We start from the raw sequence: 13,564 nt of genomic DNA on the forward strand, positions 1-13,564 counted from the left end.
CCAATTGTTCTAAAGTACCAGGTTCTCATTAAAGAATTTAGAGAAAGCAGATACATTTTTGTTTGAAAGGACCCTACGAAGTGGCCAGAATACTTCCATGGGAGTGAATGAGTCCATTTATATAATACAGCGGGGCAAGATTAGCACCTACAACTTTATTTCTAATTATTTATTGCATCTATATTTTAGTCAAGACTGTACAACTACGACTTGTTATAATACTCATTAATACACTTTTATACACATGAAGTAGGAAGCTATAGAATTCCACAGCTATAAATTTACACCCTCATCTAGTCGTTCCAATGCCTAGCAGGCTTCAAAGGCTTCTATGAATAGGTACCCTATCGACTAGTTTTGATCCCTAGCTAGCAACAGTTCAATTTCCCACGGAATTCGATGGGGTCACGGTACCAGAGAACTTGCCTTCACCCTCGTGGTACATTTCTTCCAAACGTTTCGTGTTGAAACCAGCGGTTTCGGGAGCAGGGCTATTGGTGCTTGAAGTATTTAACAGCTTATCATCATCTCCGCCTAACAATAAGAAGGCCACATCCTTCTTCTTATTTGCAGCTTCCTCCTTCTTGTTGATCATACCCTTTCCTTCCATGACCACCTGTTGGACTTGCTCTTTTTGTTTAGCTCTATCTCTCATTCTTTCTTCAATTGTACCTTTAGCCAACAACCTGTAGACTGTAACTTGACGTGTTTGACCCAATCTATGGGCTCTGTCCATGGCTTGGGAATCAATGGTTGGGTTCCAATCAGAGTCATAAAATATCACGGTATCAGCCGCAGTTAAATTGATACCCAAACCACCAGCTCTTGTTGATAACAAGAAAATGAAAATTTCTGGTTTTGTTTGCCAATCATGCACTAAGTCACGACGATCGTCCAACTTGGATGAACCATCCAACCTGATGTATGTATGCTGTTTGAAAGTAAGATATTCTTCCATAAGATCCATCATTTTAGTCATCTGGAAGTAAATCAAAACTCTATGGTCATTTTGCTTTAACTCCACTAACAACTGGTCAAGTTTAGCCAATTTTCCTGAGTCAGTAATGAATCTGTTCATGGAAGGCATTCGTATGTTCGAAAAATCAAATTTATTATTCAATTGTTGTGGCAACATGTTGGAAGGTGGGTACGATGAAACTGGAACTTTCTTCGTCATCAAATCGTATTCGGTGTTTAACGATAATGGCATCAAACCAGACCTTATCGATTTGTCAAATAAAACATCGTTCAATTTACTCACATAGGAGGAGGTACTGCAGTAAGGCACTATTGGAGTGGCAGATGCCTTAGGACCCGCTGCAGGCTTCAATTCATTGATTCTCATATCGAAATATACCTTTGAGTTCACATCATATAATTCATGAGAGCCAGAAATTATAGGAGTCTCATAATCACTAATCAAAAACTTCTTATGAGATGGAACAAACTGTTCCTCGTCATAGACATACTTGAAACGATTCGTAGTGATTTGATCAATGTAGTTACGCTTTTCGATTGCTCTTTGGATGACATTCTTGCGAGTAAGCTGGTTCAATTCGCCAGGAGACGAATCCACAAACCTTAACCACGAAAATGCTTGACTATCTTTGGTGTTAGTTGGGTGATAAACATTAAATTTCTCGTAAATTCCCTGCTTTGAAAGCTCGTCATTTGTGAATGAAGGGGTCAAGATTTCATCGTACACTAATCTTGGCAAATCATAATGGATCAAGTTCTCAGTGGTGTATGCAACTTCAATATCGTTTGACTCTCTCAAAAACGACGCAGTCTCGGCAAAAGAAGTCAATGACAAACTGGATTTGACGTCCGCCCTCTCAAATAAGTCCGGGTGGTTACAGACCTTACGGAATTGCATCACCAAGTTGATCAAGTTGGTAGAATCATCATTTGAAGAAGCATTAGTATCCAACAAGTCCATTATTGAGATTTGAGATTTTAACATTTGATAATAACGTTTTTGTCTGTTCGTCAAATCACAGAATATATCAATTTCTACCTTATCACCCAATTCACTTTGAACGTTCTTCTTTATACGTCTCAACATGAAAGGTTTTAAAATCATATGAAGTCTTCTCAACTGCTGCTCGTCCAATCCAGTATTTGATTGAGCGTGACTCTCAATATCTTTCGAGAACCAATCACTAAATTCGTCATGGGAATCAAATAACGATGGCATAATGAAATGAAGTAAAGCCCACAATTCTTGCATAGAATTTTGAATTGGGGTACCAGTCAACAATAATCTGTTACGGCAGGAGAATGATAATAATGACTTCCATCTCGAAGACTGAGAGGATTTGATGGCTTGGGCCTCATCCAAAATCATATATTGCCATTTCATCTTTTGAAAGTACGCAGCATCTGCAACGACTAACTGATAAGATGTGACCAATACATGGAATGGGGCGTCTTTTCCATATCTGACGTTCTTACGATCCCAGAACTTTCTCAACACCTTACGGTCTTTGGCATTACCCCAGTAAGGCAAAACCTTAAAGTCCGGAACGAACTTCGTTATTTCTTGTTGCCAGTTGTGCAAAGTAGAAGCAGGCGTGACAACTAAAAATGGACCCCAGATATTGTGATGCTCAGCCAAGTATGACAACACGGAAATAGACTGAACTGTTTTACCCAAACCCATCTCATCTGCCAAAATACCATTGATACCTTGCTCGTAAAGGTTTGCTAACCAATTGAGACCCTTGAGTTGGTATTCCTTCAATGTACATTTAAGCAAGTTTGGTTGAGTGATGGAGAGATCACCAAGCAAAGTTGGGTTTTGAAAGTTCATCTCTTCACCATTCTTGTCATCGTTTGGACCATCAAACTCTCTAGCTTTGGATTGAGTTGCTTCCAAAGCGTTTCTTGCATTGGCAGCTGCCGCATTATTGAAGAATTCGTCATCATCATTATCAAAATCAAGAGTCTTTATATCATGGACTTTGCTACCGTCAACATCAGCGTACTTATCGTATGAGGGGTTAGACTGTGCTTTAATATTTGGATCTGAATCGCTCCCTTCGATTTCTTCAGTTTTGATCTTTTTACCAATAAAATGCGAGTATAATTCTGTCTGGGTAATCAAGAAATTCAACTTTCTGGATTGTCTCTTTGCTTCTCTTTCTTCTTCCTCTCTCTTTGCTTTGTCGATCAACTCCTTTTCGTGTTTCTTACGCAATTCACGTTCAATTCTTTCATTGCGCTTCCAAAAGTTGAACATTTCTCTCATGGCTCTTCTTGCTTTGGTGGTCAAGTCCTTTTGACTCTTGTTATTCTTCAACTGCCATCTCTTGGCTTCTCTGGCTGCCAATATAGATGTTTTCTTTAAATTGATAAGCTTCGCCTGGGTAGACTGTTGAACAAGTCTGCTGACCTTGGGACCATCCTTTCTGGACAAGTCCTTCCATATGGCCACATATGTATTGTCGTATTGTTTTATGACTGCCTTTTGTTCTTTTGAGTTCTTCTTGTCGTCGCCCAAATCTTCTTCTTTCTTGATAGTTTTGAGCTTGGACTTTCCGTCGGTGTATTCGGGATCCTCGTCTCGGGTCAACTTTCTCTTTGGTCTCTTCGAAGGAGGGGAGTCCTCCAAGTCTTCTGGGGTGGGGGAAAGTCTACCTGCCCTCGATTTGTACCCGGACTTGTCGTAATCTTCATATATGCTATAGTCCCCGTTGGACTTGACGGGACTGTCCTCCAAGGGGGTGAAGCTTGGGGTGGATGTCGAACTGGCCGGCTTCTTGCGCTTAGGCTTGGCTTCCACCTTGTTGACTTCACGGGTATTGCCCCACTTGTACTCTCTTCCTCTGGTGGTGTTATGATGGAGCGGTTTGGACGAATCGAGAAGATGCAAGTCCTTGTTCTTGTTGGTGTCTGAGATCTTGTTGTTTCTGGTGGAGATGTCTTCGGCAACCACCAGCTCGATGTGGTTGGAAGCAAATCCGTGGGTGTGGATCATGGTGCTGTTGAGCCTGGCCTCGTCGAACTTCAACACCTTGTAGGCGTTTGAAAGCTCTAAGTTCTTATCCAAGGAATTGATGATGTTGATGTTGGACTCGAATGTTTTCTTGTACTCGTTGTCGACGAGGCCACCACTGGAGTCCGTGGACTTGATGGTGTCGACGACACCTGCCTGATCCAGTTTGGCGGGAGGAGGGGAGGAGCTATCGTTGGATAGCATTGCGGAGATGTCCATAGTGTCGATACTGCCACTATGCTTGGGAAGGCGAGGCGGTGGTGGCGGCAGACGGATGGTCAGGGTGAAAGTTTTTTTATCATAGCGGTGATTGACATCATGACTACACGTGAACGGGCGGGAGACCAGCGTGGGGGTTCGACGATGGAGTTTGGGAGGGGAACGACGCCAGAGGCTACAGGGAGGCAGGGAGACGGCAGGGAGGGAGACCACACTCCGCAAGGGGACCGATTGGCTACGACGTAGTACTTAAGTGTAGTGTAGTGAGGTATCATCGTGCTGTTTCGGCAGTGCTTACTGGCAAACGACGATCAGAGGAAGAAGGGAAGAGAAGGAAGCATGGGAAGACGGAAGCAAACCCAGAGGGAGACGCCAGAGGCTTATCAAAAACCTTTGACTCGATACTCTAGAAAACCCTAGGGCTAGACACATGCTTCTTAATGGTACTCCTGGCACACTGTCGTCTGAGTCGGACGGATGGACGGCAGTCTCGTCCGGTGGGTGCCATCGAGCCAGGCTTGTTTCTATCTATGCTTATCATTACGCCATACCCCCCGCCCCCAGACGCCACCGCAGCACACACGCTGGAACACATTGCTGAGCACCACCTGGGGACCTGATTGGCTGAGACATGCGATCTGTCTGGTGTCCAGCAGTGGTTTTTACCAGACGCGACACGACAGTGCGGATTGGCTGGGTAGCAAGCAGGAGGGGCCAGTGGAAGACAATAGATACACCAAAGGTATAGTATACATCTTTTATACTTCCTAGATCTTATGCACCTTGTATATGCTAGTATGCTACACCCTATATAGTATTTCTTGCAGACTGCTTCGTCTATAGTATTTGTTGTATGCCATACCTCGTAGCATCCTGTAGGATTCCCTCATATGGCGCGCATATCTTTTCAATCCCCAACCACTCCACCAATCATTCATCATGGAACATCCAGCCTTCACCTTGTCAGGATTATGCGCCGTCGGCGGCATCATGGGCTACGCCCGTAAGGGCTCTGTGCCCTCGTTAGTTGCCGGAATCACGTTTGCCACCATCTACGGAGGCGCAGGCTACTTGTTGAAGCAGAACGCCGACTACGGGTTGGAGTTGGCCTTGGGGGCCTCCACCACCTTGTTAGTGGCAGGAATCCTGCGTTCCATTCCTACTGGCTTCAAAAAGCCCATTCCGCTTCTCCTCGTTGCCTTGGGGGGACTTTCCAGCACCTACTACGCCAGAAAGTACAACGAGTTCTACTCCGTCTTCTGAGGGTGCTGCCAATTGTATATAGTAATAATATTGTGTTTTCAGCGGAGTGTAGTCCAATTGGGGTAATTCAATTGGTGGCGATGTATTTCCACCAAAGGGAGGGTAGCTAGCAGATAATCGTGGAGGTGGTCATTATCCATACTTTAGCAGCTCACACCTGATACCACTAGACGTCATTCGGCCATCTCAATCGCCTTGACTTGTACACGCGTCACTAGGCTCACTTCACCACACATACCTTGTGTTCTACATATTTGTATCTATCAGATTGTCATATTAATCATTTCTATGTTGAAGTAAGCTCAGGCTAGAACACAAATTTGCATTTGATCCCATTCAACAGGAATCAAAGGCAGTCGATATCGAAACACAGTTGGACGATTGTATCCTATCACTGCAAAATCCACTAGTCTAGAGCCTTGCAGAGTATTGACCCCATTCCTGAGTGAATTCTGCTTAACAAAACATCGAGGACCCTGACTGTTTTCCGCCACAAAACGGCCATATCTACCTTGTAAACACCTAATCATAGCTACCTCGTAGAGCCCAGCACATCACCTGGCCACATTCATTCGCTGGCGCTTCAATTAGCACCCTACAGTTATTCTATCGCAAACAGTTTATTGAAGTAATACCAAGAACTAAATTCATCAATCATAAATCATCACATATTCTACTTGCTTAATCCAACTGGACAATAGACATGGCCCGTGGACGGTCAGTCTTGTCGTCACTCTCCAATAATGGCGAAAACTTGCCAGCATCTGGCACCGAAGTCAATTTGGGAGACGATAACGGCGATACATTGGGAATGACAAATGGCTCCGACACTTCGGTAGATAACGTCAAGAAGTGGTTGATAGGAATGGCAGACATTTTTGCTATGCTAATGGTCTAAGTAAAAAACGATACTGAATCGTGTGAATTTTGCAGCGCTTGCCTGACTTTTATAGTGGCGCAGGAAGTTAACCTCCAGCAAAATCCTCGCATGTTATATGCGTATCTCCGCAAGTCATCTGTTATTAGAAATCAGGTATGGGGGAAAAAACTCCGAAAATCAGTCGGACCGAGGGAAGGACCAGGGGCTTATAGTTGTGGCACAAGCTAACGAAAGCAATTTAATGCTGGCTTTCGGGGGTAGGGAGATTATCGACATATTCTAGTTGCTAGTGGCTTCTTGCCGAATTCTGGCCTTGTTCAGCCAGAGAAGGAGTGCTCCGTCTTCAGGCCATTACCCCATTCTATCGGAATCGCTTGGGCACTACCCCATTTCGGAGTATCACCTCCGCATATGCCGCGAAGAGTCATCGAAATCGGGCGGGGTGATGCGCGTAAATCACGTGATCGCATCGGTTAATACGTCACCTGAATGTTCACGTGCTTCTTCCTCCAACAAATAGGGCTCTTTGGCCGAGCGGTTAAGGCGGTAGACTCAAGTTCTACTATCGTAAAGATGCACGCGTTCGAATCGCGTAGGAGTCACTATTCTTTTTTTGAATTTTAAACATATTCATGTCTTTATTTTTAGTGAGTTACAGATGAAGGAGCGTTCAAACACATCTCTGCGAATAAGAGTATGACAGCTATAGACTAAATTTCCCATCTCTCTTAGCTATGGCAGGAGTAACTCATCCTTAATTTGGTATCACGTGTTTGGTCACATGATATTTATTGACTCGTCACGTGAACTAAACCCATCAAATCATCATCAAATAGGGCTCTTTGGCCGAGCGGTTAAGGCGGTAGACTCAAGTTCTACTATCGTAAAGATGCACGCGTTCGAATCGCGTAGGAGTCACTATCTTTTTGTTTTTTTACCCATGGTGAAGATACATGAGATGAGCTCGTTCTTTGACTGAATTTGTTAGTGGTGGAACATACTATAGCACTGCCCAGACCCATAGTATGTCTGACCAGTAGAGGATCGCTTTGCTCCCTCTTATTCCTACTAAATTATTGTAAATGCAAGTCAATCCTATTATTATATTACTATAAAATTTAAGCTTGAGCTTCTTCTTCTTCCTTTGGAGCTTGCTTGTAAGACTTGACAGTTGGAGCTGGGATAACTTCATCTTCATCCTTAGCTTCAGAGATCTTAACAGCATCTGGCAAGGCCTTTGGACCGGTCTTGTTCGAAGCTGGGTCCTTCATGATCTTGACTCTGATACCCAAAACACCTTGTCTCATCAAGACGTGTCTGATAGCAATGTCAATGAAGTCGTTGGTTGGTTGACCGGAGTGGATCATGAAACCGTCAGAGTACTTTTGAGACTTGGCTCTAGCAGCTCTCAACTTACCGGAGATAACAACTTCAACACCCTTGGCACCAGCACCCATGGCGAATCTCAAGACACCGTAAGCGGCTCTTCTGATTGGCAAACCAGACAACAACTTGGTCTTCAAGGCTTCAGCTTGAACGGCAGCGGACAAACCTCTTTCTTCAACTCTTTCAGCGTAGATAACAATACCTTCTGGGGAGAGCTTGAATCTCTTGACGATCAAAGAGGTCAATTCGTGGATTCTTCTACCTTGTTCACCCAAAACACCTTGGGTGTTAGAAGCCTTAACGATGACTTCCAACTTGGTTGGGGTCTTTCTGACTTCGACACCGGCGTAACCTTGTTCGGCCAATTCTCTGGTGAAGAATTCGTTCAATTCGGCGAAGAAGACACCGTCAGCGACTAACTTTCTTTTCTTGGATAAAATAGCGGAAACCATTGTTGAGTTGTATGAAGAAGAAGAAAACAGGAAATTATCTGTTGAAATTTTTCACTATAGGTGTGGTGAGAGTAAAATTTTTCATGGTGTGCGCACACGACCCTTTTGCAAAAAAATTCTGAAAATTCTCAGTTATGTAAGATGTTGGTAAGCGAGGTCGTGTGCATGTATCTTGGGTGCAAAAGGCTGGTTTGTACCACCCATAATTATGGAATGCTGCCTACAACCACTAGCTCCGACTGAGTATGTATAGTCTCAATACATTTCGAAGTATCTACTTCAGTACCTATTCTGATCGCCAGCAACTACATTAGATCGTTACAACACTAGCATGGCTAGCTCTTTTTTTCCTATATTTTACATCATTAAAAGTTGTCACCAACCCATTCTCTGGCAGATCTGAACAATTGGATCCATGGACCATGTTCGCCCCATTGTGAAGCCTCACTAGGGTACCAGGAGTTAGATTCCTTTCTGGTGACTCTTTCTGGATGAGGCATCATGGCCAAGACTCTACCATTGGCAGAGCTGATACCAGCAATACCGTTTGGAGAACCGTTGGGGTTGAATGGATAGTTCTGGGTGACCTTGCCGTAGTTATCAACGTATCTAATCACGGCCTTGTCGAAAGATTCTTGGGTGGCTGAATCCTTGAAGTTGGCCCTACCTTCACCGTGGGCAACAGCAATAGGCAACTTGGAACCCTTCAACTTGTTCAAAAAGATAGACTCAGTCTTGGCATTCTCGTCAATTTCAACCATCACAAATCTGGCTTCATATTGTTCCGACAAGTTTCTTTCGAAAGTTGGCCAGTTCTCAGTACCCGGAATTAATTCAGCGATTCTACTAAAGAATTGACAACCGTTACAGGCACCAAAAGCGAAAGTGTTGTCTCTGTCCTGGAAAAATCTCTTAAATTCAGCACGAGCACGCTCGTTGAACAAAACAGACTTGGCCCAACCAGCACCTGCACCCAAAACATCACCATATGAGAAACCACCACATGCAGCCAAACCCACAAATTGATCCAACAGCACTCTTCCGGTCAAAATATCAGACATGTGCACATCGTAAGCTTCGAAACCAGCCTGTTCAAATGACCAAGCCATTTCCTGTTGAGAGTTAACACCTTGTTCTCTGAGAATTGCAACCTTTGGTCTTTGTCCTTGGTAAGATTGAAAGTTCTTTGGATCAAATGTCAATTGATAAGACAAACCTGGATCGTTGTTGTCTGAGATGGCATCATATTCTTGCTTGGAGGTAACTGGATTGTCTCTCAATTTCTGAATATGATAAGAGGTGTTAGACCAAAGTTGCTGTAAGGCAGCACGAGTGTTGGAATAAGCAGAAGAACCATTGAAGTTAACGTTGATGGTTTGAGCTTCAAAGTTTGGCTTACCGACCACCTTGATGTACTCCTTACCAATGCTGTTAGTCTCGAAGACCTTAACGAAGTTTTCATACTTGTCAGAATCGATTTGGAAAACAGCACCCAATTCTTCATTAAACAATTCAGTGAACAAATCTTCACCTTCAACATTCAAATCAATACCCGATCTTCCAGCGAATGCCATTTCAACAACGGTTGTGAATAAACCACCTTCGGATCTATCGTGGTAGGCCAAAACGTCGAACTGCTTGTGCAATACAACCAATGCTTGCAAGAAAGATTTCAAAACTTGGTTAGAGTGCACAGTTGGAGCAGAATCTCCAACTTGCTTGTAAACTTGTGCCAATGCGGAACCTCCTAAGGACTTCTTGACGGTAGCGGCCAAATCAACCAATACAAGAAGGGTGTCCTTTTTGTTGACCAATTGTGGAGTCCAAGTCTTGGAGGTATCGTCTACTGGGGCGAAAGCAGTGATGGTCAAAGCCAATGGGGCAGTCACTTCCTTGTCATCCCATTTCATCTTCATGGACATCGAATCCTTACCAACTGGAATGGAAACACCCAAGTCAGGACACAAGTCCAAACCAATAGCTTGAACTGCCTCATATAACTTGGCACCTTCACCATCATGTGAAGCAGCGGACATCCAGTTTGCAGATAACTTAACGTGATCTAAGGAAGGAATGTCAGCAGCGAAAACGTTCAACAATGATTCCGCAACTGACATCTTGGCAGAAGCAGCAGCAGAAATTAATGCTAAAGTAGGTTTTTCACCCATAGCCAATGCTTCACCAGTAGTCAAGACGGTTTCACCCAACGAGGTAGCAGTAACACCGACATCTGCGACAGGAACTTGCCATGGACCAACCATTTGGTCTCTGTCAACTAAACCAGTAATGAATCTATCACCAATAGTGATCAAGAAGTTTTTAGAACCAACAGCAGGTAACTGCAAGACTCTTTCAATAGATTCTTGCAATTGCAAGTCTTGAGTTGCGAAAGGAGACAATTTCAAGTCTTGAGTTAAGGCAGTCTTGGACATCTTAGGAGGTTTACCGAATAAAACAGACATTTCCAAATCAATTGGAGTGGTGTTCAACAAAGAATCAGTGAGAACCAATCTTTGCTCGGTAGTTGCTTCACCAACAACGGCAAAAGGAGCTCTTTCACGTTCACAAATCTTGGCAAAACGTTCCAAGTTTTCAGGAGCAACACCCAAGACGTATCTTTCTTGGGATTCGTTACACCAAATTTCCATAGGAGACATACCAGGTTCCAAAGATAAGATGGATCTTAATTCGAATCTGGCACCCAAATCATTGTCATGAACTAATTCAGGCAAAGCATTGGATAAACCACCAGCACCAACATCGTGGATAGATTGAATTGGGGTGTCTTTAGCGCCTAATGATACACATGCATCAATGACTTGTTGAGCTCTTCTTTGAAGTTCTGGGTTACCTCTTTGAACAGAAGCAAAATCTAATTCAGCAGAACCTTCACCAGACGAAATTGAAGAGGCAGCACCACCACCTAAACCAATCAACATGGATTGACCACCAAGAACAATCAACTTAGCGCCAGGAGTAATCTTGGTATCTTTCAAGGCCAAGTCTGGTCTGATGGCACCCATTCCACCAGCCAACATGATTGGCTTGTGGAAACCTCTAATTTCAGTCTTGCCTTGATGGTTTTGGACTTCGGTAGTCAATGTTCTAAAATAACCATTGATAGCAGGTCTACCGAATTCGTTGTTGAAAGCAGCAGAACCAATTGGGGCTTCGAGCATAATATCCAAAGATGAAGCAATGTGGTTTGGCTTTCCAACATCCCTTTCCCATGGTTGGGTCAAGTCAGGAATATTCAAATCAGCAACCGAGAAACCAGCCAAACCAGCCTTGGACTTGGAACCTCTACCAACAGCACCTTCATCTCTGATTTCACCACCAGAACCAGTAGCAGCACCGGCAAAGGGAGAAACAGCAGTGGGGTGGTTGTGGGTTTCCACTTTAACTAAGGTGTGGACTCTTTCCTTAGTGGAAGACCATTTTTTAGATTCGAACTCTGGGGTGAAGACGTAACCTTCTGGACCTTCAAAAACGGCAGCATTGTCAGAGTAAGCAGAAATAGTGTATTGGGGGTTTTTGGAGTGGGTGTTTCTGATCATCTTGAAGAGTGACAAATCCTTCTTCAAGCCATCAATGGTCCAGTCAGCATTGAAGATTTTGTGACGACAATGTTCCGAGTTGACTTGGGCAAACATGAACAATTCGACATCGGTGGGGTTTCTTCCGATGGTTTCGGTGAAAGCCTTGATCAAGTAGTTGATTTCGCCTTCATCCAAAGCCAAACCCAACTCCTTGTTGGCCTTGGTCAAGTTGGAAGTGTCGGAGATGATGTCGACGTGAACCAAAGGCTTGGGGGAGTGGTGGGCGAACAAGTCGTCGTATTTGGGGGCATTTTCGTTGAAATATAACGATTGGGTCATTCTATCGTAGACAGAAGTCAACACTTCACCAGAGAATTCACCTTGGAAGGAAGTCTTGGTCTTGATTAACAAGGTCAACCCACGTTCGATTCTTTCGATGTGATCACCCAATCCGCAGATGTGTGCAATATCAGTCGCCTTGGACGACCATGGCGAGATAGTGCCCGGTCTTGGTAACACTCTGATCAAGTGGTGATGGGAGTCGAGCTTGATGGAGGCAGCCGCTGAGTCACCACTGATAACAGACAATTCAGCCAAAGCACCAACCAAAGCGTTGGTTGTGTCGATAGGAGTGTCGTACTGCAACAACACTTTCACCAATCCAAGCTGCTTGTCGGTCAAGTCAGTCTTGGTGGAGACGTAATGAGTGTAGCTGGAAGCTACCTCCTCAACAATCGAGCCTTGGTTGAGTTTCTTCTCGATCTCCAGAACCAAGTTGTTGACTCTGAACTGGGAGAGAGCAGAAGGACCCGGCAAAATGAGGAATCCAGACATTTTAGAATTGGAAGTTGAAGACGCCACCTAAGCTTCCTAACGGACTTGTGGTGGTTTTATATAAGCCGTGCCATCGCGATCCAATTATTAGCACTCGAAAATTGACTCGGTTGGCGGGTGCGGCACGTGTAATGTGTCACGTGATGTTACTACCCCTAGACATTTTTGCGAGATGAGGTTTCTGGTCGGCAGACATGGCTCAAGGTAAATTGAAGTTAAAGCCTTCATCTGGTCCAGGTAGAGCTGCTAAGAAGGCGCACGCTTCCAAGAAAGCTGCCCCAAGAATCATCAAGCCCAAGAGAACTCAGGCCAAGGACGCCCTGAAGTTGACTAAGATCCACCAGGGTCAGTTGATGTCATCCACCGAAAAGTTGATTGCCAGCAGAGTTGGACACTTGGAAATCATCAAGGGCTCAAGAAGACAGGTTGAGAAGGCTGCCAAGGAACAGGCTAAAAAGAAGTAAATCGTGGGTGGTTTTTATGACAACTAAAATGTCCTTATCGAACATTCTCTCGTCGTTTCCCTCAAAACTGGTACAAGTGCCTGAAGTGCCTGCACAGGTCCCGAAATACCTCGAAGAGGACCAGGTGGAAAAGAAGCCGTTCAAAGGCGAACTCACGCGTGCTGTTCCCGAATTGATAGCGTTGGAACCTGATTTGGTCCGTGAAGAAGAAAGGAAACAGCGCAAACTCCGAAGGGTACAGTAGTGTATATTGAACAGTATTCTCACTTTGGACAAGCTTCCAATCTGAGGAGTATTATAGTACGATTTAAGATTACTAGTTGGAAATTTATGTATATTAGTGAATTTTTGAATTATTTTCATTTTCTTGGCTTATTTGCAGAGGATTTTAGTATTGTTGGTACCAGTCGACTAATATCCCCACCTGAGTGAAGATTGTAAGATCTAGTAGAACATGCAAGCTGAGAATAAATATAGTCTGGATCAAATGCATCCATGTAGAATAGGCCATGGTTTTTCTACTTTCCATA

The 13,564-nt window shown here is 44.0% G+C and overlaps 5 protein-coding genes and 2 non-coding genes across 7 annotated transcripts; 4 read left to right on the forward strand and 3 right to left on the reverse strand.

The window, feature by feature from the left end:
• Positions 1 to 105: 105 nt before the first annotated feature.
• CANTADRAFT_64469 (chromatin-remodeling ATPase) lies at positions 106 to 4,216 on the reverse strand (the record flags this gene model as incomplete). The annotated part of the gene is made up of 3 exons (XM_020210892.1): positions 106 to 3,661; positions 3,707 to 3,877; positions 3,938 to 4,216. 3 exons carry the CDS (start codon positions 4,214 to 4,216, stop codon positions 380 to 382), a joined length of 3,732 nt encoding a protein of 1,243 aa, XP_020065180.1. The 3' UTR covers positions 106 to 379.
• Positions 4,217 to 5,155: 939 nt separating this feature from the next.
• On the forward strand, positions 5,156 to 5,479 carry CANTADRAFT_48527 (uncharacterized protein; the record flags this gene model as incomplete). The annotated part of the gene is made up of 1 exon (XM_020209594.1): positions 5,156 to 5,479. The coding sequence occupies one exon, from the start codon at positions 5,156 to 5,158 to the stop codon at positions 5,477 to 5,479; it is 324 nt and encodes a 107-aa protein (XP_020065181.1).
• A 1,400-nt stretch (positions 5,480 to 6,879) lies between these two features.
• CANTADRAFT_t91 lies at positions 6,880 to 6,961 on the forward strand. The gene has a single exon. It is a non-coding gene; the product is annotated as a tRNA-Leu (tRNA).
• Positions 6,962 to 7,195: 234 nt separating this feature from the next.
• Positions 7,196 to 7,277, forward strand: CANTADRAFT_t92. The gene has a single exon. It is a non-coding gene; the product is annotated as a tRNA-Leu (tRNA).
• Positions 7,278 to 7,437: 160 nt separating this feature from the next.
• RPS3 (40S ribosomal protein uS3) lies at positions 7,438 to 8,197 on the reverse strand (the record flags this gene model as incomplete). The annotated part of the gene is made up of 1 exon (XM_020206183.1): positions 7,438 to 8,197. One exon carries the CDS (start codon positions 8,195 to 8,197, stop codon positions 7,478 to 7,480), a length of 720 nt encoding a protein of 239 aa, XP_020065182.1. The 3' UTR covers positions 7,438 to 7,477.
• Positions 8,198 to 8,451: 254 nt separating this feature from the next.
• On the reverse strand, positions 8,452 to 12,618 carry ADE6 (phosphoribosylformylglycinamidine synthase). The gene has a single exon (XM_020207536.1). The coding sequence runs from the start codon at positions 12,568 to 12,570 to the stop codon at positions 8,563 to 8,565; it is 4,008 nt and encodes a 1,335-aa protein (XP_020065183.1). The 5' UTR covers positions 12,571 to 12,618; the 3' UTR covers positions 8,452 to 8,562.
• A 131-nt stretch (positions 12,619 to 12,749) lies between these two features.
• On the forward strand, positions 12,750 to 13,523 carry CANTADRAFT_25799 (uncharacterized protein). The gene has a single exon (XM_020207537.1). It carries the CDS (start codon positions 12,765 to 12,767, stop codon positions 13,032 to 13,034), a length of 270 nt encoding a protein of 89 aa, XP_020065184.1. The 5' UTR covers positions 12,750 to 12,764; the 3' UTR covers positions 13,035 to 13,523.
• The last annotated feature ends 41 nt before the right edge of the window (positions 13,524 to 13,564 follow it).

Source organism: Suhomyces tanzawaensis, assembly GCF_001661415.1.
Source record: "Suhomyces tanzawaensis NRRL Y-17324 unplaced genomic scaffold CANTAscaffold_3, whole genome shotgun sequence".
Taxonomy (NCBI): Eukaryota; Fungi; Ascomycota; class Pichiomycetes; order Serinales; family Debaryomycetaceae; genus Suhomyces; species Suhomyces tanzawaensis.

What these genes read in the sequence shown, in the direction of transcription:
- CANTADRAFT_25799 (XM_020207537.1), top strand. Translation starts at nt 12,765, where the DNA reads ATGGCTCAAGGTAAATTGAAGTTAAAGCCTTCATCTGGTCCAGGTAGA.
- ADE6 (XM_020207536.1), bottom strand. Translation starts at nt 12,570, where the DNA reads ATGTCTGGATTCCTCATTTTGCCGGGTCCTTCTGCTCTCTCCCAGTTC.